This window comes from Heteronotia binoei, chromosome 2 (assembly GCF_032191835.1).
Source record: "Heteronotia binoei isolate CCM8104 ecotype False Entrance Well chromosome 2, APGP_CSIRO_Hbin_v1, whole genome shotgun sequence".
In the NCBI taxonomy this organism is placed as follows: Eukaryota; Metazoa; Chordata; class Lepidosauria; order Squamata; family Gekkonidae; genus Heteronotia; species Heteronotia binoei.
Window position 1 is genome coordinate 110,372,220 of NC_083224.1, and position 25,760 is coordinate 110,397,979.

The 25,760-nt window shown below is 45.2% G+C and overlaps 1 protein-coding gene across 1 annotated transcript in view; it reads left to right on the top strand.

The window, feature by feature from the left end:
- LOC132566611 (uncharacterized) overlaps positions 1-24,966 on the top strand; it is a 45,508-nt gene extending 20,542 nt beyond the window's left edge. The window contains exons 4-6 of the mRNA XM_060231804.1: positions 12,148-12,274; positions 15,778-15,880; positions 24,262-24,966. Of these exons, the coding sequence (XP_060087787.1) occupies positions 12,148-12,274; positions 15,778-15,880; positions 24,262-24,692 (661 nt within the window). The 3' untranslated portion in view covers positions 24,693-24,966. The remainder of the gene's footprint in view (positions 1-12,147; positions 12,275-15,777; positions 15,881-24,261) is intronic.
- The last annotated feature ends 794 nt before the right edge of the window (positions 24,967-25,760 follow it).

Consider the following 25,760-nt stretch of genomic DNA (forward strand, 5'->3'; position numbering starts at 1 on the left):
TGCCGAGTTCCTTGGCTAGGGCTCGGGAGGTGGGCTCACTAGCCTCGGAGGTGGGAGGGGCAGATCTTTCAAGTTCCGACCAGGAACAGTTGGGACACCAAATGATCTAATTATTTTTCCATCTCTCTATTTATGACTTCTGTCTTATTCTTTAAAAATTTCCACTTTCTCTTTAATTTGCTTTGCATCTTCAGATATCTGCTTTACAAAACTTTCAAATTTTAAGACTTCTTATTTCATCCCGCTTCATCTTTACAAGCCTATGATCCATTCTTTTTCAAGGGGACTGGGCACCCATCCCTGGGAAGGAGGTCCCATAATTGTGGGGTTGTCATAGAAAAGGCCCTCTCTCATGTACCCACCAAATGAGTGTATGTAATTGTTGGAAAAGTCAGGAGGGCATCTCCCTTCAATCAATCCAGGGCAGGAACATGTGCAAGAAAACAGTTCTTCAAATACCCCAGTCCCAAGCTGTAGTGTATCAAGAAATGTCATGCGACCAGACGGGGGGGGGCAACTGGGCAGTCCCAGGAGCCCCAGCGCCGGGAGCCAGTTCCCCGCCTATCTCCAGCTGTGGCGGGAAGTTCAACGGGGCAGGATTGGCCCGACCAACCCAGTAGGCTGTACCCGGGATTGTATATAAGCGGGACCCGGCCCGCGTGTTCTCTCTCTAGCTACGTGCTCCCAATAAACCATGTTGCCCTACTCTCGTCTCCGTTTCGAGTACGTTACACTGGCGACGAGGATGGGATACTAGCCTCAGCGGCTACGACGGAGATCTGGGCAACAAGCGACCGCCGCCGCCATCATGGCCAACCAAGGAGGAATCACCGGCTACCTCGAGCCCTTCGACCCTACAAATCCAGAGGGATGGGAGTCCTACGCGGAGCGGGTCGAGTTCTACCTCCGGGCCAACAAGATCACTGACGCCGGAGCAAAGAGGGACGTTCTCATGAGCGTCTGCGGGCCTGCCACGTTCGAGATCGCCAAGGGTCTCTCGGCACCCGCCCGTCTGGCGGAGAAATCCTATGACGAGATCATCCGACTCCTCACGGGACACTTCTCACCACAGCCCTCGCGGGTGGCTCGCAGGTTCCTGTTCCACAAACGGGACCAGATCGCGGGCGAGTCCGCCGCGGACTACCTGGCGGCCCTCCGCAAACTCGCCGGGAACTGCAACCTCCCCCAACTGGAGGAAGCCCTGGCGGACAGATTCACGTGGGGCCTCCGCGACGAAAGGCTCCAGCAAAAGCTCTTCGCCAAAGAAGAGCTTACCCTCCAGGCCGCCTTCAGCGAGGCGGTGGCGTGGGAACGAACCGCCCGAACGTTTCCCCGGGCCAAGATGGAAGCCGCCCACCACGAAGAGCTGGACCACGACGGCCCCGAGGAGGAGGAAGCCCATCAGCTACGCCGCCCAGCCGGGCCACCCAACAGAGCGACCCAACGCCCCCGAGCGACCGACCGACCACCAGCGTCGGAGCGAGCCCCGGCCACCAAGTGCGCCAGCTGCGGCGGCCCCCACGAGAGGAGAGACTGCCAGTACCGGACCTGGGACTGCAGGAGCTGCGGGAAGACCGGCCACATCGCCAGGGCTTGCCGAGCCAAGCCCAACCGCAGGAAGCCGACCACGTACCACGAGTCCGCGGAGTCCCACGCGATAGACTCTACGTCCCTACAGGTACTGAACTTGCCCCACGATTCCCCCGATAAAATCAAAGTGACGGTCCTTATCGAGGGGAACCCCTGCCAAATGGAGGTGGACTCAGGGTCCTCCATTTCCCTCATAGCGGAGGAAACCCTAAGAGAACTGTGTCCCCGCCAGCGGCTGCAACTTCGGCCGGCAGACTTCATACTCCGGGACTTCCAGAAGAACCCGGTGCAAATTGCAGGGTGGGCGCGGGTACAAGTCGAGCGGGGGCCCTTCCACGGCCCGCTGGACATCCTGGTGGTAAAGCGCCAGCTGGCTACCCTGCTAGGTCTGGCCTGGTTCAAACCCATGGGAATCCGCGTGGAGGGGGTGGGGCAGACCTTAACGCCCCGTGGGTTCGGGGAGATTTGCAAGGAATTCCCCGAGGTATTCGATGGGTCCCTAGGAAGCTACCAGGGGCCGGCCATCTCCCTGCCCCTAGACCCCACAGTCAGGCCGATTCGGCTCAAGGCCAGGAGGGTCCCGTTCGCCTTGAAACCTAAGATTGAGGCAGAGCTAGACCGCCTCACGGCACAAGGCGTCCTTGAGCCGGTGGACTACGCCACTTGGGAAACCCCCATCGTTACCCCCATCAAACCAACCGGGGAGGTGCGGATATGTGCCGATTATAAATGCACCATAAATAAGGCTCTACAGGACAACCCCTATCCGGTGCCGGTAGTGAGCCACGTCCTAGCCGCCCTAGCGGGGCTAGGATATTCGGGAAGCTAGACCTAGCCCAAGCCTACCAGCAGCTCCCAGTAGACAGCAAGACGGCAGAGGCCCAAACGATCGTGACACACAGAGGGGCCTTCCGCGTAAAGAGGCTGCAGTTCGGGGTGAGCGTCGCTCCGGGGATTTTCCAGAGCATAATGGACTCTCTCCTTAAAGGAATTCCCGGAGTCCAGCCGTTCTTCGATGACGTTTTAGTCGCCGCCCCGGACCCCGAAGAATTTGGCAACCGCCTCCGAGAGGTGCTCCGCCGGTTCCAGACCGCGGGGCTCAAGGTCAAGAGGGAGAAATGTTTGCTGGGGGTTCCACGGGTGGAGTTCCTAGGGTTCGCCGTAGACGCAACTGGAATCCACCCCACGGAAGAAAAGACCCGAGCCATCGTACAAGCCCCGGCCCCCACGAGCAAAGCGGAGCTACAAAGCTTCTTGGGGGTGCTCAACTTTTACCATTCCTTCCTCCCCCACAAGGCTGCCCTCGCGGAGCCCCTTCACCGGCTGCTGGACAAGAATGCCCCTTGGGTTTGGGGCAAACGACAGGCCGCCGCGTTTCAGGCGGTCAAGGACGTCCTGGTGTCCAATGCGGTGCTCCACCATTTTGACGAGGCCCTCCCCGTCATCCTGGCATGCGATGCGTCGCCGTATGGGGTGGGGGCAGTCCTGGGGCATCAGCTGCCAGATGGGAGGGAGGTACCGGTCGCATACTACTCCCGCACGCTCACCCCAGCCGAGCGCAACTACGCGCAGATCGACAAAGAGGCCTTGGCAATCGTAGCGGGGGTCCGCAAGTTCCATGAGTACCTATATGGGAGACGATTCACAATTGCCACGGACCACAAGCCCCTTTTAGGTCTACTAGCCCCAGACAGACAGACCCCCCAAATACTCTCACAGCGCGTGTTGAGGTGGAACCAATTCCTCAACTCATACACGTACACACTGGTTCATAGGGCCGGCAAGGCTATGGGTCACGTGGATGCGCTCAGCCGCTTGCCGCTCCCGGAGACGGGTCCGGACCCCGCACCCGCACACCAAGTCATGATGATAGAGAGCCTCCCGGAGCCGCCACTCCACGCCGCGGAGGTGGCCAAGGCCACTCAGAAACACAAGACACTGGCACGGGTGCTCGACTGGGTGGTGAGGGGGTGGCCAGAGGGAAACATGGGTGAGGAATTCAGGCCTTACAAGGCGAGGAGGGAGGAATTAGCCGCACACAAGGGCTGCATACTATGGGGCAGTAGGGTAGTGATTCCGCCCCCGCTCCAAAGGCGTGTTTTAGAATCCCTACACGAGACTCACCCCGGCATAGTGCGAATGAAGGCTCTGGCCAGGAGCTACGTCTGGTGGCCGGGAATGGACGGGGAGATCGAGGGCTGGGTCCGCAGATGCCAGACCTGCCAGGAATCGCGGCCCGAGCCGCCCAGCGCCCCCGCCACTAGGTGGGAGTCCACCCGGAAACCATGGTCGAGACTCCACATCGACTTTGCGGGCCCCTTCCAGGGGCAAACCTTCATCATAATAGTGGACTCCTACACCAAATGGCTGGAGGTCATCCCCGTAGGGTCCCCCTCGTCCACAGCCGCGGTCAGAGCTCTGCGCAGGGTCCTATGCACACACGGCATCCCGGACACCATAGTCTCTGATAACGGGGCCGCCTTCACCTCAGCCGACTTCCAGGTGTTCCTGCAAAGATATCTGATCAGGCACATAAGGTCGGCTCCCTTCCACCCGGCCACCAACGGCCAGGCAGAGCGGATGGTCCGCACAACAAAGGAGGCCCTCGGCCGAATTGTACAGGGGGACTGGGACCACAGGCTGGCCGCGTTCCTCTTCGATAATCGGATCACACCCAACCCGGTCACAGGAGTCAGCCCGGCTGAGCTCCTCATGGGACGCAAACTCATAACCAGGCTGGACCGGCTGCATCCCGACCGAGCTTCAGACACCCGCGGGAGTCCCGAAGTCCGAGACACCGTCCGGGGCTTCTTCGCGGGCGACCCAGTCTACGCCCGAAACTATGCAAGGGGCCCCGATTGGGTGGCGGGGCGGGTACTGAGGGTAACCGGGTCCCGCCACTACGACATATCGACTGAGGGGGGCCAGGTGCTACGGCGGCACATTGACCAGTTGAGGCGCCGCACTCTCCCGGAGGCACCCGCAGACACAGACGAGGCTATATCCCGCGAGGAGCCAAACGGAGACCGCCTAGAAGACGCGATCCCAACATCCGGGATGCGGGCGCCAGAGGTACCGGGGCCGACCGAGCCCGAGGGATCCGCAGAACCGAACGGGCCGCCCCCGTCCACTCCAGGACCCCCCGAAGCACCATCCCCGGCGGCCGCGCCGCCTCCACCCGAAACCCCCAGACGGTCCACCCGGGAGCGCCAGCCCCCCGCATATTTACAGGACTTTGTACATTAACCAGGGGGGGAGGGGTGTAGTGTATCAAGAAATGTCATGCGACCAGACGGGGGGGGGCAACTGGGCAGTCCCAGGAGCCCCAGCGCCGGGAGCCAGTTCCCCGCCTATCTCCAGCTGTGGCGGGAAGTTCAACGGGGCAGGATTGGCCCGACCAACCCAGTAGGCTGTACCCGGGATTGTATATAAGCGGGACCCGGCCCGCGTGTTCTCTCTCTAGCTACGTGCTCCCAATAAACCATGTTGCCCTACTCTCGTCTCCGTTTCGAGTACGTTACACAAGCCATGTAGGGCTTTAAAGGAAGCCAGTTAATATGCTACCATCCATTAATTACGCTACTAGAGACTTTTCACTGTCCATATATTGTGGCTAGCCAGTTGGTTGACAAACTGCTGTCTGCAGTCACAGGTACATAGATGTTTACCATGCTTTAGTGTGCCACCATATATGATTAGTGTGATGCATGTGGTTTTCTTGGCAATAAATTAACAGTTTTCTCCTGGTATGAATACAGTATTAAGGGAAAGTAATGTTTTTATATCCTGGAAATCCATTTATTTTTAAACAGTGTGAACTTTAAATAATAATAATTTTAAAAACGTCTGTAACTATTGGTGCTGTATACCACCATAGGAACTCTGCAGAACAAATATATGTCATTGCCATATGCTATCACAAAAAGATAGTATTCATTTTCGGTCTTCTGTGCAGTCCTACAATGAAACTGCACATGTGCTGGCTGGCCACGGAGAAAGAGCTTTCTAGCTCTATAGGTCTGGAAAGGCACTACTCCGCTCAGGTGTACAACTTGGCTTTTCCTTCTAAAATTGGCACATCAGGGAGAGAGGTGCCATTTCCCCCTCAGTTTCTTTTTAGCCGCTGACAGGAAGAGATGTCTTTCTGTAAAGCTCTTTCATTTCATTCACTTGTCATTAGTTGGATTGCCTACTGGTGGGTTCCCCCCCCCCCCCCAAACATCCCACCTCTCTCTCTCTCTCTCTAAAAAATATGCACAGTGTGGCACAAAAATGACACCAACCAATGAACACACATTGTGTTTTCTGTGCCTTGGGAATTTCTCTCAATATGGGGTCTTGCTGTCATTGCCAGTGCTTTATCTCCAAATGTCAGGGTTTTTCATCTCAAGCCAGCCCTTGACAGTCTCTGACACCCCAACAGTGAAGCAGTCTACCATGCAGGAGTGGTCATCATGGCAGGAATCAGTTTCATCTTTAACATTGGTTCCATTTTCTGATCCACCTTGGTGTCAGTTCTAATCACTGGTTCTGTATTTGATCCAACAGAGTGCATTGGAACTGCCTCCAAAAGAGGCCAAATCCAAATCAAAACATTCACACAAATCTTCAAATATGCCTAAGGACAGTTCTGGAATCTGGTCCTTCAGTTCCAGCAGCTTCTTCTGACCATGTTTGAAGAGAAGGAGGACCCTGCTCCCTTACCTGAGCCTTACATGTTCTCCCCTCCCCTTCAGAACTAGAGGACTATTGCTCTGAAGGAGAGATACCCTCTGCTCAGTCTGACCCTCTCCTGGTTCTGAAAAGACCCCACACAGTTCCAGCACAGCCATTGCAGACCAAGCCATGGACAGTTCCATACCCACTGGTTCCATGGCAGACTTATCCCTATGCTCCATCTCCAGCCTATGGCTCTGTTTGTGGTGAGCAATACCTTCCTTGGGGTTCCAAACATCCCCCCAGCTCCCTTCCACTCCACACACTTGTTTAGGACATTCCCAATCAATATTCCTTGGACACAGGGGATGGCAGGACTTCTCCATCTGAGCTCAAGTTTGAGTTCCCATCTGTTCTCTCTCCAGATGAGGTTGTGGGGGACATCCAACAAAATCTTGTGCCTCTAGTCAGAGCAAATACTCTACATGGCCAAGTCCCTCAACATGGGTGTGACACAGCTACATCACACTAAGCTGTCCAGCGTTCTTTTCAGACTCAAGCACCGCCTTGGCACAGAGTCTCCAAGTTTAAGACCAGGCCATCCTAGTCCCAATCTCCAAAGGACCCTCAGCAGATCTATGTTCTGGACTAGATTTGGGGCAGTCTAATCATCTGCCCTTCTTCTTGGATATATTGACTCTCTTCTGTGCTGAATGATGCAACATCACTAATAACACAGGAAGGTTTATGTTAGATCAGTCTTGGATGTGAAAAAGTTAAATTAGTTCCTACACGTTAAAAATTTTTTAGATGGTTTCCCTCCCTGTTATTCATCAGTCTCTCCCATTAAAGTTATGGTTTGCTGTTTTAGACCTGAAAGATGCTTACTTTCATGTGGCTATACATCCTTCTCATACGCTTGGACACCTTGGATTTTTTTCCTATGGTGGTAGTGGTGGCTAACCTACACTCTAGAGGCTATACAATATTTCTTTATCTAGACTCATATGAGAAATCAAACCTCATTCTTGCCCAATGTGCAGAATTTATTGGCTCTGTACTTGACTCCATAAAGGGCAAGTTCTTCGCACCTTGTCGGTGGATTATCACAGTAAAGGTTCTGGTCGCCAGGTTTCAGGCCATCCAATTCTGTTCTGCCTGGCTAATACAAAGCCTCCTTGGCCTTATGGCTTCCACTGCTGTAGTGAGGTTGCATACGAAACCACTGCAAAACTGGTTTCTTAGACAGTTTAGGCCACACAGGCCATCCTAGCCACAGTCTTCAAAGGACCCTCAGCAGATCTATGTTCTGGACTAGATTTGGGGCAGTTTAATCATCTGCCCTTCTTGAATATATTGAAAGCCAGTGGGAGAGGTTTACAATACAGTGTTTACAAAGGGGTAACTTAGCATATGATTGTCCCCTGCATCTCATTCTCAATTATTTACATTTTTTTTTTTGCCAAATCAGGATTGGCTTTGTCCTCTGTGAATGTTCACCTATCAGCTATATATCCAAAAAGCCAGTTTGGTGTAGTGGTTAAGTGTGCGGACTCTTATCTGGGAGAACCGGGTTTGATTCCCCACTCTTCCACTTGCACCTTGTCCCGCCCAGCCCGGGCGAGGACTACGCAAGGGGGACCCCCCGGTGCCTGCCAGCCACTCCCGGCCCCCACCACTGCCCCGAGAGCCTCCCACACCTTCCCAAGCCCCCGCGGCGCCCCCACCCCTCACCTGGGCTGACGGAGTGCCAACAGCCGCCCGAACGGCGCCTCTCAGCCACCGCGCCCGTCTCCGGGTCCGAGGAGCCTGGCCAGAGCGAGACGTCGGGGAGCAGGAGGGAGAAGCTGAGCCCAGCGCTGGGCAGAGAGGAGGAGAGCCGCCTGACCCGTGGTCGCGAGAGACGCCACACCCCAGCACGCTGCAGAAGTCCGAGACGCCCGAGGCACGCCCAGGCAGCCCAGCCCCGGCGCGCCTCTCCCGGGCGTCTGGGGCTTTGAAGGGGGGGAGGAGCCAGAGAGGGGCAGAACCCAGGAGGGGGGAGGACTGAGACGGGGGGGATAAAGGGAGGGAAGGAGGAGGTCGGGGAGGAAGCTGGCCGGTGCTTATTGAGGCTGCCTCGCAAGAGGGACAGGAGCTGCAGCACAGCCAGGAGGGGAACGGGGGCCTGCGGTGAAGTAACCTGGCTCCCACCCCTGTTTCTGAGACCTCCGGGGAATGCCCCAGAGTGCCCTGGAGGGGCGCCGGCGGCGCCGGGAGACCGGGAGAGGTACCCAGAGCGTGACACACCTGCTGGAATGGCCTTGGGTCAGCCATAGCTTTTGTAGGAGTTGTCCTTGAAAGAGCAGCTGTTGTAAGAGCTCTCTTAGCCCCACCTACTTCACAGGGTGTCTGTTGGGGGGGGGGGAAGTAAAGGAGATTGTGACTGCTCTGAGATTCAGTGTATAGGGCAGGATATAAATCCAATATCTTCTTCTTCTTTCTCAGGTAATGCATTTGACTATTCCAGGATCTGTAGTACATTCCTTACACTGGTAGATCTCAGATGATAACTTATTCAGAGGTTTTCCTTTCGGCATACTGTCGCCCTCCTGCACAATCACCACACATTAATATTTTAGAATTGAGAGCAATCCACTTTGTACTTACCTCTTTTGCAGATATTCATGATGAGGTTGTCCAGGTTCAAAAAGACAACACCATAGCCATGTAATATATCAACAAATGAGGGGAGCCATGTCTCTTTCCTTCTGTTCAAAGGCCACAGCTATTTGAGATCTGGCAGTGAACAACAATGTCCATCTTCAATCCATCTATATTGCTGATGCTTGGAACACAACAGCAGACACACTTAGCAGGATAGATTCCCTTCATCATGAATAGGACATGTATCTTCTACCTATTTTCTGGCTGTAGGGGTGTCCCCAGATAGACCTTTTCCCCACAAGGTCCAATGCCAGAGCTTCATTATATTGCAACAGGGCAGGTCACAACCCCAAATTCCATGGGAAAATGCCTTTTTCTACACCTTTCTTACTCAGGACATTCCAAAGAATCAGGGCACAATATGCATCCACAGTATAGCATCCATTTGCCCTGCCACTGGCTCTTGACCTGTTACACAGAGAGCTTGTGCTGTGCCATAATGTTCCAAGACTCCACTTAGCTGCTGTGTGGCTCCTGAACCCCCCCCCCCCCATGAGCCTTTCTGAAGATGCTCTTATTGTGGTACTAAATGTTCAAAAGCCTTCCACCTAGAAATATTACCACAATAAGTGGGAGAGGTTTACAATATGGTGTTTACAAAGGGGTCACTTAGCATATGATTGTCCCCTGCATCTCATTCTCAATTATTTACTTTTTTTTTTTTTGCCAAGTCAGGATTGGCTTTGTCCTCTGTGAATGTTCATCTATCAGCTGTTTCTACCTCCTGTGAGCCAGTGGATGGTTGTTCAGTTTTCTCTCAACATTTGTCTAAGCAGTTCCTCAAAGGCTTGGCTAACCTTTTCCCATGACATCCCATCATAGTCCCATAGTGGAGTCTATTGTTAGTCCTGGCCCAACATGTTCCCTCCCTTTGAAGCCCTGCTCTCCTGCATGGTTGCAGGCTTGTTTCTTGGTTGTGATAACATCTACAAGGAGGATTAGTGAACTGGTTACACTTCGATCGGACAAGCCATTTATCCAATTTTGGGGGAACAGGGTCTTTCTAAGACCTGGTGTTGTTTCCTCCCAAAGATTGTTTCAGATTTTCACTTATCCCAAACACTCAACCTACCCATTTCCTCCCCCCCCCAAAAAAAAAACACAACCTTTCCACAGAAGCTGAAAAAGCCCTACACACTGTGGAGAGGGCAGGATATAAGACTAAATAAATAAATAAATGTACATAGAGTTTTACTGTATTATTTGCATAACCTTTCCATAAAGATTCAAACCTCTTTGCTATGCTGGCCCATGCAGAGGTAGATCATCCTCATCACAGATTATATCTCAGTGGACTGTGAGTACAATTAAAATTTGCTATCTGCATGCTCATGTTCCATGCCCATTATCATTTTGAGTGCATTTGATTCAGTCACAGGTATCCTCATTGGCTTTTCTCCATAGAATCTCCCAGCAGGACATCTTTAAGGCAGCCATGTGGTCCTTAGAGACATTTGTCCATTATTATACTGTAGACATAAACGTGAAGAGAGATGCCACCATGGGATGTGGAGTCTTACATTCCCTCTTCAGTTACGGAGCTCACTCCTGCTTCCAGGTAAGTGTTTCTTATTCTCCCAGTGTGTGACTGCACGGAAGACTGACAACGAAAACAGGATTGCAGTTACCTGTAACTGTTGTTTGTTGAATATCTTCCATGCAGGCACATGTTCCCTCCCTCTTGCCCCATTGTGAGCTTGTTGCTTCAATCATCTTCACTTACTTGGTGGAGAAACTGAGGGGAAAGCAGCTCATGAGGAACTGAGGGGAAATAGTACCTTTCTCTTTGGCATGCTGATTTCGGAGGGAAAAGCCACATTGCATGCCTGAGGGGATGGCACCTTTCTGACCTACAGAGCAACAAAGTTCTTTCTCCATGGCCTGCCTGTGCATGCACACTTCCAATGTGTGCCTGCATGGAAGATGCTCAATGAACATTTGCTATAGGTAAATACAACCCTGCTTTATCACTTTGGAAGTTACTCATCTATCCATACAATTATTTGCATGTTTCCCTTTAATATAAACAGCAGTTTGAATTCATATTCAAATTCATAATCAAATGTGCTATATATGGAAAGGTAGTGGTAGTGGTATACAAATTTTAAAGGGGTTATACAAAAATTATGAAGGACAACCAGCTAAAATAGGCAAGCTGAGATACAGTGTACTACTTGAAGTCATTTTCAGCGCTAAAATCTCCAGCACACAGAACAACAGCAGTGATATCAAGTACCCTGAATTGTTGAATGCTTTCTTTAAAAATCAGGATTTGGTTGTTTTCAAGATAGGAAACAGATACATCATGTCCAGCTTATGTAGCAGTTATACCTACACTTAAATAGACATGGCCTCTTTTGGTTTTGCCCATAATCATGCAGAGAAATTTTTTTAAACTGGGTTTTTACATAGGTATGACCACAGCAATTCCTGTAGCTGTGATGAAAGCTTCTCTCTTCCAAGGGCTTCCTCTGCAAATGAACTATTATTCCAAAAGTGATTGAATAGAAGGGCTAAAGACAGGTAATTGGTGGGCACAGGAAGCATTTAGTATCCCTCTCCCAGAAGCTTCTTCAGGTGTTAAGGTGGGACCTCTTCAACCCCCCTTTCTATGACTGGGTTTTATGTTTAGCCATCTAGAAGTAGTGCCACTACATCTTGTTTGGATGCTGGTAACTCCTTTTCTTCCAGTAGGAATTCCCTTTAAACAAATGTGTTTAGGATTTTAGCTTGGGTTGCATGGTACTAGTACATGAGGACTAAAAATCTTATATAGAAAGAAGACCCATTGAAATCCTTGTACTTCCAAGTGTGGTACACAAGATATTAGAATTTAATTAATTTTTAAAATTATTTACGCTTAAACTAATTTCAATGATGTCAGAGTATATAAATCCCACAGAGCAAAACCTTATTTCTTCAGTTATTTTTGTCTATCATTATTTCAAAAAATAGTAATTTAAATGGATATAATCATTGTGTGAAGTCTAAACTTGCTTTTAACCAATGCATTAACATCATCTAAAAATATACTAAGTGCTTTTATCCATAATAATCAGCAAAAAACAGAAAACCAGCTACTTGCTTTAATATTACATAGATAAGTTTTTTGGATTCAGAATTTATCATAAATGATCAGAATTTATCATTCTTTCCACTTACATAATCTTATCTATATGTTAAAATGTGTTTCAGGCAACTTAAACCCTTTCTTGATGTTGTATTGAAAGGTGGAGAATCCCTACACAGATCTAAATCCAGTGATCCAAATTGTTGTACTCCTATTTCTCTTTCTCAGGCTTTTCACTTTGGACAATCACAGGTAAATTATAGTATTTTTGTGATGAGAAAAAATGAACTTTGGTATATGTGGCATGTAATTTCTATAGCTGGATTAGGAATAAACTAATACAGTATTGGTAAAGATGACAAGCAGATGCAGATCCCAGTGAATATCCAGATAGGCTCCCCACCCCCACAGAACCATCTCTCCTGTAAGGGTGTATCTATTTAGGACTGCACTCAATCATTCTCATTTCTGCATATTCCATCTCAGCAGGGCGAACATCTAGCTTTGGAGCCTGGCTGGGGAAAATGCATGATGTGCAAACTCCATCCTTTTAATGTGCATCCTCCATCCTTTGGGACCGCCTCTCCCCTATGTGCCCCAGAGAGAACTCCGTTCAGGGTCTCAAAACCTCCTTAAAATCCCCAGACCAAAAGAGGCTCAACTGTCCAGCACCAGAGCCAGAGCGTTTTCAGTAACAGCCCCTGCTTTGTGGAAGTCCTCTCCAAAAACATCAGGGCCCTGCGGGACCTGCCACAATTCCACAGGGCCTGTAAGACCAAATTATTTAAACTGAATTATTGTAACTGAAACAAGAACATCAGAGAAATTAGAAATGCACAACTTGGTTTTAGGACTGTGAATTGTATGAATGATTTTATTGTGTATTTTGTTTTTAATGTTTATGTGAACATATGAACATATGAAGCTGCCTTATACTGAATCAGACCCTTGGTATGTGGTTTAATTTGTTGTTGTTAGCTCCCCTGAGCCCGTCAGGGGAGGGTGAGATATACATTTGATAAAATAAAATAAATGTATTTAGTATCACAGTGCTAAAGGTTACTTCCAGTGAGTGTCTATCAAAATGTAAAACTCTACAACATCAGGCCCAAAAATTTTGCTAAAGTTTTGGAAAGCAGCAGTATCAGTGTTTCAGTAATGGAGCAGTTGTTCGGTTCAACTGAGTGTTCTTGAATTTTGTTGCAAGAAAAACAAGGAATGAATTAGTCTAAACTCATATGCATTGGTACTGTTGAATATGTTTAAGATTATGGATTAGTTTTTGGATTAGGTGACTAATGTACTTTAATTTTATCCAGAACATAAACTGTACAGTTCTTTCGGCACTATATTTTAGTAATAAATTGTAACAAATTATATGTAAATGCTAGAAATGTCCAAGGTAAAATTGGGGAGCTGAAATGCTTAGTGTTGGGGGGAAATATAGACATCATGGGTATTTCAGAAACTTGGTGGAATGAGGAAAATAAGTGGGACACGGTGATTCCTGGATATAAATTATATTGGATGGATAGAGAAGGAAGAGTTGGAGGTAACTCTGTATGTCAGAGAGGGTATACAGTACAGTAAGATTGAAAAGGTCAGAGAATTAGATTCGCTTCTAGAAATGCTTTGGGTCGAAATAATGGGCCCAAAAGGAAGCTCAAGGAGTTTGTTATTGCCCACCAGATCAAAAGATGATTATAAAATGATGAAAAAATTTAAGATTGTGGCTAGACATAAAAACTGTCATAACAGGTGATTTTAACTATCCGCAACATTGATTGGGTCAATATGCGTTCAGGTCGGGAGAAAGAGATTGAGTTTCTAGAAACTCTCAATAACTGTGCTATGGAGCAGATGATTGTGGAATTTACCAGGGGAGAGGCAATCCTGGACTTGGTTCTAAGTAATGCCCAAGATCTGGTGAGAGATGTAAAAGTGATTGCACCGCTTGGGAGCAGTGACCATGTTATTGAGTTCACCATTTGTATAAATAGAGAGTTGTCCAAAAAAAACAACACAACCACTTTTAACTTTAATAGGGGTAACTTCTCTGAGATGAGGAGGCATGTGAGGAGAAAACTGAAAGGAAAGGTAAATAGGGTCAAAACCCTTGGGGAAGTTTGGAGGCTATTTAAAATTACGATCCTAGAAGGTCAGATAACTTATATACCGCAAGCCAGGAAAGGCACAAATAGGTATAGAAAAAGCAGGGGTCAAGTGGCATCTTTAAGACCAACCAAACTTTTTTGAGAACGTAAGCTTTCGTGTGCTCTCAAAGCACACTTCATCAGACAAGGGGATCAGGTATTGTGGGCTGAAATATGAAGTATGAAAGATGAAGTGTGCTTAGAGAGCACACGAAAGCTTACGTTCTCAATAAAACTTGGTTGGTCTTAAAGGTATGACTTGACTCCTGCTTTGTTCAACTGCTTCAGACCAACACGGCTGCCCTCTTGGATCTATCTAGGTATAGAAAAATACCTCAATGGTTAACAAACAAAGTAATGGAACCTGTAAAGGGTAAGAAGGATTTTTTTAAGTGGTGGAAAGCTATTCCAAGTGAGGTTAATAAAAAGGAACACAGGCTGTGGCAAATAAAATGCAAGTCTGTGATCAAGCAGGCAAAAAGGGACTATGAGGAGCATATTGCAAAAAATGTAAATAAACAATAAAAATTTCTTCAAATACATTAGAAGCAGGAAACCAGCCAGGTGGTAAGAACCAGAGAGACATTTCAAAGGGATCTGTCAAGGCTGGGAGAGTGGGCATCAACGTGGCAAATGAGGTTCAGTGTGGCCAAGTGCAAAGTAATGCACATTGGGGCCAAAAATCCTAACTATAAATACAAGTTGATGGGGTATGAACTGACGGAGACTGACCAAGAGAGAGATCTTGAAGTTGTGGTAGATAACTCACTTAAAATGTCAAGACAGTGTGCGACTGCAATAAAAAAGGCCAATGCTATGCTGGGAATTATTAGGAAGGGAATTGAAAACAAATCCGCCAGTATCATAATGCCCCCTGTATAAATCAGTGGTGCAGCCTCATTTGGAGTATTGTGTACAATTCTGGTCACCACACCTCAAAAAAAAATATTATAGCATTGGAAAAGTGCAGAAAAGGACAACTAGAATGTAAAGGGTTGGAACACTTTCCCTATGAAGAAAGATTAAAACGCTTGAGGTTCTTTAGCTTGGAGAGATGTCAATTGAGGGGTGATATGATAGGGGTTACAAGATTCTGCATGGGATAGAGAAGGTAGAGAAAGAAGTACTTTTCTCCCTTTCTCACAATACAAGAACTCGTGGACACTCAATGAAATTGCTGAGCAGTCAGGTTGTCATAAACTGGCTGCAACTTTCCACCACAATGTTATACTAATTATCGAGGGTCTTTCTTGGATTTGTAGAGGACTGGCTGCACTCCCTTCCTTACTAGGCACTCTTAGCCTCATGGAGACCCATAGAAGTCTCTCCTAGGATGCTGTGCCAGTTCCATTTGGGCCTCCCATACACTGCTTAAGAAGGCTCCCTGGATGTCCATTGTTCCTGTCTTGGATCTTTGGACCAGCTCTGCTGGGGGGCCAGGGAGGGTGACTACAACACTGAACTGAATGGTAGGTATGGCCAACTCAGTGTAATTTTTATATGGGACAAGCCAATTCGGTAGCTAGGATTAGTAAAATTCCCAGTACAAATTTTTTATAGTATAAGTGTAACATTTTAATACTATTTTGTTTATGCTGGTAGGAATCAAGGAAGAATCAGACAGCAATGGCAACAGATTCTAAAACTTTTCCCAGGGAACAAAAAAGAACTTACACTGTTGACAACCCCTGCAAGATAAAGAGAAGTATAATGTCGATCCTGTGGAAAATATAATTATAAAAATGTAGAAATAAGAAAACATATTTCACTGTGATTAAATTTTAAGGGATAAAGAGAAAATGTTTCCAACTAAACATCTCAGCTATACAACAACTGGGACCATGGTAAATAACAAGCTTAACAACAAAACAATACCATGGAAATAATCATAATTACATATTCTGTAGAAAAATCCAAGTTGAATTTACTCAAAATACAACGTACAGACTAATGAACAGCGAGCATATAGTGTAAAGTATAGAATCACAAAACCAAGTGAATGTAAGTGTATTCTGATGAAAAAATTGAAAGTCCGGAGTCTACAATCCATGAGTTAGAGGTCTACCACAAGGAAACTTTTCAAAGTGTAAAGGGTGATCTTGCATAAGCATGATAATAATTGACTACTACTCATCTGATCAAAAATTTCTGGAGGCTGAGCATTTGGTCTATATTTATTCCTACTTTGGTGTAAAGTAAGTATTTCTATATTTCATTCATTGTACTTTCGGGGATTCTGCATGTTTAGCTAGCTTTTGAAACATCATTGTATATAGGACCACATTTAAAAGGATCTTCAGCTCTTAACAAAGAGTTCGAAACAGCTATTCTCGATTGCTTGTTGGGTTTCTAATCCTTCTGTAACTACTACTTGCAGGGAGTTCCTTGGGAGTCATCCTTTATACTCTGAAGAATTTCACTTCAGTGGACCTCTAACTCATGGATTGTAGATTCTGGATAGGATTCCCTTTTGATTTTTTCATCGAGGACAGGCTTATGTTCATTCCATTTTGAGATGTATACTTTTCACTATATGAGTGTTTATTAGTCTTTACTATATATACGTTGTATTTTTGAGTAAATTCAGCTTATATTTTTCTACAGTATATGTAACTGTGATTATTTCCACAGTATTGTTGTGTTGTTAAACTAAACATTTCAGTCATATTCTTAATTTATGTAAACATAACGAAATTTAGGATATATTTCTTCAAATAATTGAATCTGATACAACCTAATATCATTTTTGAAAACTAGAAAGGTCAGAGACAGATATGCACATTTTATTGAAAAGTCTATTACTAGGAATAGAATAACTTTCTATGTACAATTATACTTTTAAGACTGATGGTTTCTGGTGGACCAAATAGCAGACTTCACTCACAGAGTAGGGTTTTCTACAAGGTGCAAATAGGCAGAATCAACAACTGCCAGTAAGTGTGGTTTCTTTATTGTGGCCCTCACTTTATGGAATATCCTGCCTGAGGAGGTTTGGAAGGCTCCTACCCTCCTGGCTTTCCACAAAAGTATGCAAAACTGAATTATTCAAGAGGGCTTTTCTACACAGGCTATAAAGTTGCACTGTACTAAATGTTTCACAGAATTACTTGGATAACTTAGGGATTTAGTCAATACTACTGCATATATCTTGCTGAAACTAGGATTTTACTATGTACTTTTTGTATCATTTAATGTATCATGTTAATATTTAAGTTTTGCATCAGTTCTGTTTATAGATTTCTGGCTGGCCCTACAATCCTATTTTCTATTATATTGTTAATTGAATGTTGCATCCTGTTGATTGTATTAACTCACTCTGCAATCCATCTTGAGTCCAAGTGAGAAAGGCAGATAACAGATAACATAAAATAATAATACAGCATGACAAAATTCTGTCTAATCTTGCGCTGATTGAACAAGGGTGATTCATGCATGGGAACAAATTTCCATGCACACTTTGCCTGCTGGATCAGGCACAAGCAAAACATCTGCATGCACTGTTCAGCTCATAATGTAGGGGGTATTATTTCCCATTTTTGAAAAGATGTGTACTAAAAAGGCATTGGGTATCTTGTTTGAGTTGAACTCTTTCAGAATACCCACAGTCTGTTCTTTTCAATATTGTTTGCTGGTGCGAGGGATAGTGCTTGTTTTTTTAGTTGGCATAAAAGCATGCATTTCCCCCCCATTCACAGATCTCCACATCTTTATATTATGTCCTTTGTATTGCAGATTTACATATGTTACCCCGAGGTATCTAGATTCAGTACTGGTACAGGGCCTGAGCCAGCTTTTATATCACCTCAGAGCTTATTTCAGAGATCCTTTCAAATATTTTACAATTTTTGCATCAGAGAGCCCATAATTAAGGACCTTTCTGTCCTTAATATTCCTTTTAAAAGTGGTTTTGTATAGAGGATGTATTTTTTGGATCAAAAAAACGTACATTTTGTTTCTGTTTCTAGTACATTCTGCTGTATACATTTTGTGTATCTGTATATTATTACTACTTTTTTGAACAATTTGTAAAGGCCACCTGTGTCACTTTAGAATTTTCTAAATGAATCTAGGTTCTTTTTCCCTAAAGGTGCAGGAAGTGTACTCACAGATTCCTTGAGTTCAGACAGTGTCTGTCCATAAGAACATAATAGAAGCCATGTTAGATCAGGCCAATGGCCCATCCGGTCCAACACTCTGTGTCACACAGTGGCAAAATTTATATATATATATAATTTTTTTTTGTTGGCATATATATACACACTGTGGCTCATACCCACTGATAGATCTCTGCTCCATATTTTTATTTAAACCCCTCTTGAAGGTGGCTATGCTTGTGGCCGCCACCACCTCCTGTGGCAGTGAATTCCACATGTTAATCACCCTTTGGGTGAAGAAGTACTTCCTTTTATCCGTTTTAACCTGTCTGCTCATCAATTTCATAACGAGTTCTTGTATTGTGAGAAAGGGAGAAAAGTACTTCTTTCTCTACTTTCTCCATCCCATGCATTATCTTGTAAACCTCGCAGTTGACGTTTCTCCAAGCTAAAGAGTCCCAAGTGTTTCAACCTTTCTTCATAGGGAAAGTGTTCCAGCCCTTTAATCATTCTAGTTGCCCTTTTCTGGACTTTCTCCAATGCTATAATATCCTTTTTGAGGTGCGGCGACCAGAACTTCGCACAGTACTCCAAATGAGACTGCACCATCGATTTATACAGGGGCATTATGATACTGGCTAATTTGTTTTCAATTCCCTTCCTAATAATTCCCAGCATGGCGTTGGCCTTTTTTATTGCAAACGCACACTGTCTTGACATTTTCAGTGAGTTATCTACCACGACCCCAAGATCTCTCTCTTGGTCAGTTTCTGCCAGTTCACACCCCATCAACTTGTATTTGTAGCTGGGATTCTTGGCCCCAATGTGCATTACTTTGCACTTGGCCACATTGAACCGCATCTGCCACGTTGACGCCCACTCACCCAGCCTCAACAGATCCCTTTGAAGTTCCTCACAATCCTCTCTGGTTCTCACCACCCTGAACAATTTAGTGTCACCCGCAAACTTGGCCACTTCACTGCTCACTCCCAACTCTAAATCATTTATGAACAAGTTAAAGAGCATGGGACCCAGTACCGAGCCCTGCGGCACCCCACTGCTTACCGTCCTCCACTGTGAAGACTGCCCATTTATACTCACTCTCAGCCAGTTTTTGATCCACAAGAGGACCTGTTCTTTTACTCCATGACTCTCAAGCTTTCTAAGGAGCCTTTGATGAGGAACTTTATCAGAAGCTTTCTGAAAGTCAAGGTAAACAACATCTTTCGGGTCTTCTATGTCCACATGTTTGTTCACCCCCTCAAAGAAATGTAACAGGTTAGTGAGGCAAGATCTTCCCTTACAGAACCCATGCTGAGTCTTCCTCAATAACCCGTGTCCATCAATGTGCCTACTCATTCTGTCCTTGATAATGGTTTCTACCAACTTTCCCAGTATTGAAGTTAGACTGACTGGCCTGTAATTTCCCGGATCTCCTCTGGAACCCTTTTTAAAGATGGGGGTGACATTTGCTACCTTCCAGTCCTCAGGAACGGAGGCAGATTTCAATGAAAGATTACAGATTTTTGTTAGAAGATCCACAAGTTCAACTTTGAGTTCTTTCAGAACTCTCGGATGTATGCCATCCGGACCCGATGACTTGTTAGTTTTTAATTTGTCTATCAGTTGTAGGACTTCGTCTTTTGTCACCTCAATCTGACTCAGGTTTTTCAACACCCCTTCCAAAATTAGTGGTTCTGGGGCGGGCAAAAAGTTCTCATCTTCCACAGTGAAGACGGGGGCAAAAAATTCATTCAGCTTCTCAGCCATTTCCCTATCTTCCTTCAGTAATCCTTTTATCCCATGGTCATCCAAGGGCCCCACTGCCTCCCTGGCTGGTTTCCTACTTCTAATATATTTGAAGAAATTTTTATTGTTGGTCTTTATGTTTTTTGCAATATGCTCCTCATAGTCCCTTTTTGCCTGCCTGATTACAGTCTTGCATTTGATTTGCCACAGCCTGTGTTCCCTTTTACTAATCTCACTTGGACTGGTTTTCCACCGCTTAAAGGAGTCCTTCTTACCTTTTACAGCTTCCATTACTTTGTTTGTTAACCATGCAGGCCTTTTCTTATGCCTGTTTGTGCCTTTCCTAACTTGTGGTATGTATTTTATCTGAGCTTCTAGGATTATAGTTTTAAATAGTTTCCAAGCTTCCCCAGGGGTTTTGACCGTATTTACCTTTCCTTTCAGTTTCCTCCTCACATGCCTCCTCATCTCAGTGAATTTACCCCTTTTAAAGTTAAACGTGGTTGTGGTGGTCTTTTGGGGCAACTCCCTATTTATACAAACGGTGAAATCAATAACATTATGGTCACTGCTCCCAAGTGGCTCAATCACTTTTACATCTCTCACCAAGTCTTGGGCATTACTTAGGACCAAATCCAGGATCGCCCCACCCCTGGTAGGTTCTGAGACCATCTGCTCCATAGCACAGTAATTGAGAGCATCAAGAAACTCAATCTCTTTCTCTCGACCAGAACACATATTGACCCAATCAATCTGCGGGTAGTTAAAATCACCTATTATGACACAGTTTTTACGTTTAGCCGCTATCTTTAATCCTTCCATCATATTATAATAGTCCTCTATGTTTTGATTTGGTGGGCAAGAACAAATTCCTATAGTTAAATTTCCTTTTGGGTCCTTTATTTTGACGAAAGCATTTCTAGAAGGGAATCTAATTCTCTGACCTCAGTCATACTGGACTGTATACCCTCTCTGACATAGAGAGCCACCCCACCTCCAACCCTTCCCTCCCTATCCTTCCGATATAACATATCCAGGAATCACCGTGTCCCACTGATTCTCCTCATTCCACCAAGTTTCTGAAATTCCCACAATGTCTATGTTTTCACCCAACACTAAACATTCCAAGTCTCCAATTTTTACTTCGAACACTTCTAGCATTTGTATACAAACATCTATAATTTCCCAGGCAAGTTAGGCCCGCAACCTTCCTCCTGCTGCCTCAAGACTTTGGCAGACAGTCCATACTGTTTGTCACCATCTCAGTGGACAACTCTGATGCATTACCCAGTAGAAAAGTAACAGCTAACCCTTCATCTCTTTGAGATGAGTCCTCCCGAACCAGAGACATTTCATCTCCTGTCGGCTTTCCCCCAAGATTTAGTTTAAAAACTGCTCTGCCACCTTTTTGATTTTAAGCGCCAGCAGCCTGGTTTTATCCAGGGACAAGTGGAGACTGTCTCTTTTGTACAGCTCCCGCTTGTTCCAGAAAGCATCCCAGTGCCTAACAAACTTAAACCCTTCCTCCTTACACCATCCTTACACCATCGTCTCATCCACACATTGAGACTTCTAATTTGTGCCTGTCTCTCCTGCCCTGCACATGGAACAGGTAGCACTTCTGAGAAGGCTACCTTAGAGGTCCTGGCCTTAAGTCTCCCACCTAGAAGCCTAAATTTTTCCTCCAGGACCTCACGACCACATTGTTGGTGCCAACATGCACTACGACCACAGGCTCCTCACCAGCACTGTCTATCAGCCTATCTACTACACGCGTAATGTCCGCTACCTTCGCACCAGGCAGGCAAGTCACCATACGATCAATACATGGTTTCGCCACCCAGCTATTTACTTGCCTAAGGATCGAATCACCAACCAAATCACCAACCAAAACCCCCCCTCTCCCCCTGCCCAGGGATGGTTCCTTGGCGCGAAAGGATTCCCTCTCACCAACCGAAGAAGAGGTCCCTTCTGAGGGCGCATTCCCCTTATCCTCAGCACAGTGCCGTTCCCTCTCAACCCTCACGCTCTCTGGCAGCAACGGGGCTGCTATGTTCAGAGCGGGGCTCATCTAATACGCCCCTGAGAGTCTTCCCCAAGTGCCTAACTGACTGTCTCTGCTTCTCCAGGGCAGTCACCTCAGCCTCAAGGGTACGAAGTCGTTCCCTGAGGACCAGGAGCTCCTTGCATCAAGCACACACCCAAGACTTCTGTCCTTTGGGCAGATAGTTGTACATGTGACACTTAGTGCAAAACACTGGAAAGCCCCCAACCCCCTGCTGCCATTCTATCTTCATGATATATAATATTTTTTAAAAAATATACAGTCCTCTTTAAATGCTGTTTATTTAAGTGGCTCCCCTTCTGGAGGGTCAACTTACCTTATTGGGAGAACAAGGAAATCAGGGATCTGGGTTCCTGGTCCTTAGAGAGCAACTTCTCCAGCTGTCTCAGCTATCAGAGCTGCTCTGCTCTGTTCTGCTCCTCTCAGACCTCTGTGAGATGTCCTCAGCCTTTGGCAAGGTGGTAGCTTAAAATGCAAAGAGGGTGGAGCAGAGGCACTCCTAAGCAATCAGCAGCAATCACTCTCAATCTCTTTCACCTTTAGCCCACAAACAAAGAGCAGTTCCCCAGCTTTCACAACTCAGAATTTTAGGCAGCCCCACAAACCTCAGAATGAAGTCTTTCAAAACTCAGAAATTCTCAGCAAGTTCTCCAGCTGTCTCAGCTATCAGAGCTGCTCCGCTCTGTTCTGCCCCTCTCAGACCTCTGTAAGAAGGGACTATTGCCACAGAGACCATAGTGTTGCAAGGACTTCCTAATGAGGAGATGCTCATTTGGATCTCTTCACAGAATCTTTATGTGTATAAAGGAATAAAATATCCCCTTCTCATGAAAAAGTACAGGGTGAACCTCTAGTATTCAGCTCATTCACATAAAGAACCTCCTCTACTGCTATATTCTGTTTATAAAATGTTTATAGCTGAAATATTCACAAACCTGTGGTGTGGGACAGTATATAAGTATTGGATAAGCATACTATATTGTAATGCTGTAACCTAATGATATAGAAGAAGAAAAAAAAGCAGAAGCAAACAGGGAAGGGGAGGGAAGTCTTCTAAGTGTCCAAACTTTTTGCTAGCTGATCTTACACCAAGGTCCAGGCTACAGTCTAAAATACAACAGCCAAAGGACCTTGTCCAGCCCTCAAGTAGGGAAGAACAAATTTAAGATATTATTCAGCTGTTACTAGCCCACTAGTTATCAGGATCTTCCCTAATTCCTCCCTGCCAGTGAAACATTAAGTTGAAACACTTGTAATTCTACACTAGTTGAAATATTTGTAATTCTAGGTCTTCTGAAAACTTCCAGCTGGGTTTTCCAATCACACGGATAAAGCTGCTTTATGCTGAATCATATCCTTGGTCCATCAAAGTCAGTATTATCTACTCTGACTAGCAGCAGTTCTTCAGGATCTTAGGAAGAGGTCTTTCACATCACCTGACACCTGATGTCAGGGACTGAACCCGAGATATTTTACATGCTAAGCAGATTGCCCCTACCATTGAGCCACAGCCTCTCCCTATGCTTTGTAGGATTTTTAAAAAGCTCACCCTCAAGCACAATAGTTCAATGCAACAGTCTTCAATAGCTTCACGTTTAATCAAAGCTTGCACAGTGGAACCAACTTAAAATTGAATCCTATGCATTTTTTTGCCCCTTTTCTCTTACTTTATCCCTCCCATTTCTCTTTAGCATAATAAAATAAATTGTGATACTACTAATTTGGCCCAATTTAGACTGGGGCACAACCCACCAGTTGATAACCCAATATTTTACTGATATAGTTGTTGCATCACAGGATGTATGTATGAAATTTTAAAATATGTTCTTCACAGTCAACCCTAAACAGATAGATCAGGTGGGCAGCCATGTTGGTCTGAAGCAGTAGAACAAACCAGGAGTCAAGTTTCACCTTTAAAACCAACAAAGTTTTATTCAGAAAGCTTACATTCTGAATAAAACTTTGTTGATCTTAAAGGTGCAACTTGACTCCTGCTTTGTTCCAACCCTAAACAGAGTTACACCCTTCTAAATCCATTGAAATCAAATAGCTTTAGAAGGATATAACTGTTTAGGATTGCACTGCTAATTATATGCTTTGAAATGTGCACATGCTATATATGACTGTAGTTAATTTATGCACATGTAATGAACAGTAGCAATTTTTTTTTTTTTACAGCTACTGAAACTTGTTCCAAAGAGGGACCTGATGTTACTGTAAAAGAACTGTATGCCAGCTCCGATGCAGACCGCAGTTCAAATGGGTCACAAAGAAGTTTTACTGTAAGATCCAAAGCTTACTTATTTCCATCTTGGTCCAATGAGAGTATGGGATCCCTATGTGATGATGATGTGTGTGATGCTTCCTCTACACAGCATTCCTCATCAGAGGAAATCATCATGGAACATGAGTTCTCAAACCAACCCAGGTCCAACACCAACCAAAAAGAAAAGACACCAGTTTCTGTGGTTTGTCATTCATGTAAAAACCAAGGCCAGAGTACCTCTAGTGATGTGTTGTTGCCGGTGAAGGAGCTAAGGATTTCCAGGTCAAAATCTGAGAATGATATCCATGTATCTACTAGTAACCAATGGCATCCAGTCCGCTGATTTACCATTTTTGATGGAAGACACAATACATGATCAATATTTGTATGTTTCACTAGATAGTTTTAACTTCTAATGTTGATTATTCTAGTTTTTCCCTAAACAGCAAATTATTTAAGTGAATATACTTACCTGAAACATGAAAGAAGAAGCTGACTTTTTCTGATAGGAGTCACAAGACCACAAGAATGTTCCCCCACGTTTTTTCTTTTTAAATGGTATATATACCAGACTACAAATTCTGATTTTCTTCTCAAAAATAAATCTGGGTAAACTATTTGAAGTCATTTTAATTTAGGTGGGAGTAGGTATCCATATTAAGAGGATGGGTTTGGCATGGATTTAGGTTTTTCCCTTTCATAAAATACATTAGATATGGAAGAAGGTATAAACATGGCATATATTCCATGTCATAATTTTATTTAACAACATTTTGAGTGTTATGTTATATAATAGTTTAATAAAATGTACACTTTGTAGCAGGAAGTAATACAGTTTATGAGGTGTACTTTTAGGTGTTCAAAACATCTTACACTCAGTAATGGTTGCCACACAATTTCTAATTATAACTATATTGTAGGCATGGTCTAAGAGAATATTTTAAAAACTTCTCTACTGTCTATTCAGAGAATCTGTTCAAGGCAGCTTATAAGCAAAACATAATAAAATCATATAATGCCATAAAAGCTAACAATTCTAAAAACCTAGCCTTAAAACTCATTCAGAACGTAAAAGCAAAACTTTGAGCAACCTAAAACAAGGCTCAGAACAGTTCAGAGTAAAGAATAATTGCTCATCAAAAACCATTAAAGTGCTTTCATAAGATTTAAACTAGCCTAGGTCTCACAATTCTAATAATCGATATATCAGCTCATAAGTGTGGCAGCAATGAAATGGGAGTCTGGTGCTTCATGGGACTGTTGCTGTACCAACTGTTGCACCAGTATGAGATAGTCAGCAGAAGGTGCTATTTGTTTAGTGTGTTCCCTTCTCAATATTTTTCTGTTTCTTTTAATGAATCACTGATATTTAGGTGTTGATGTGCCATTTTTGGCTGTACTTCATCTTACC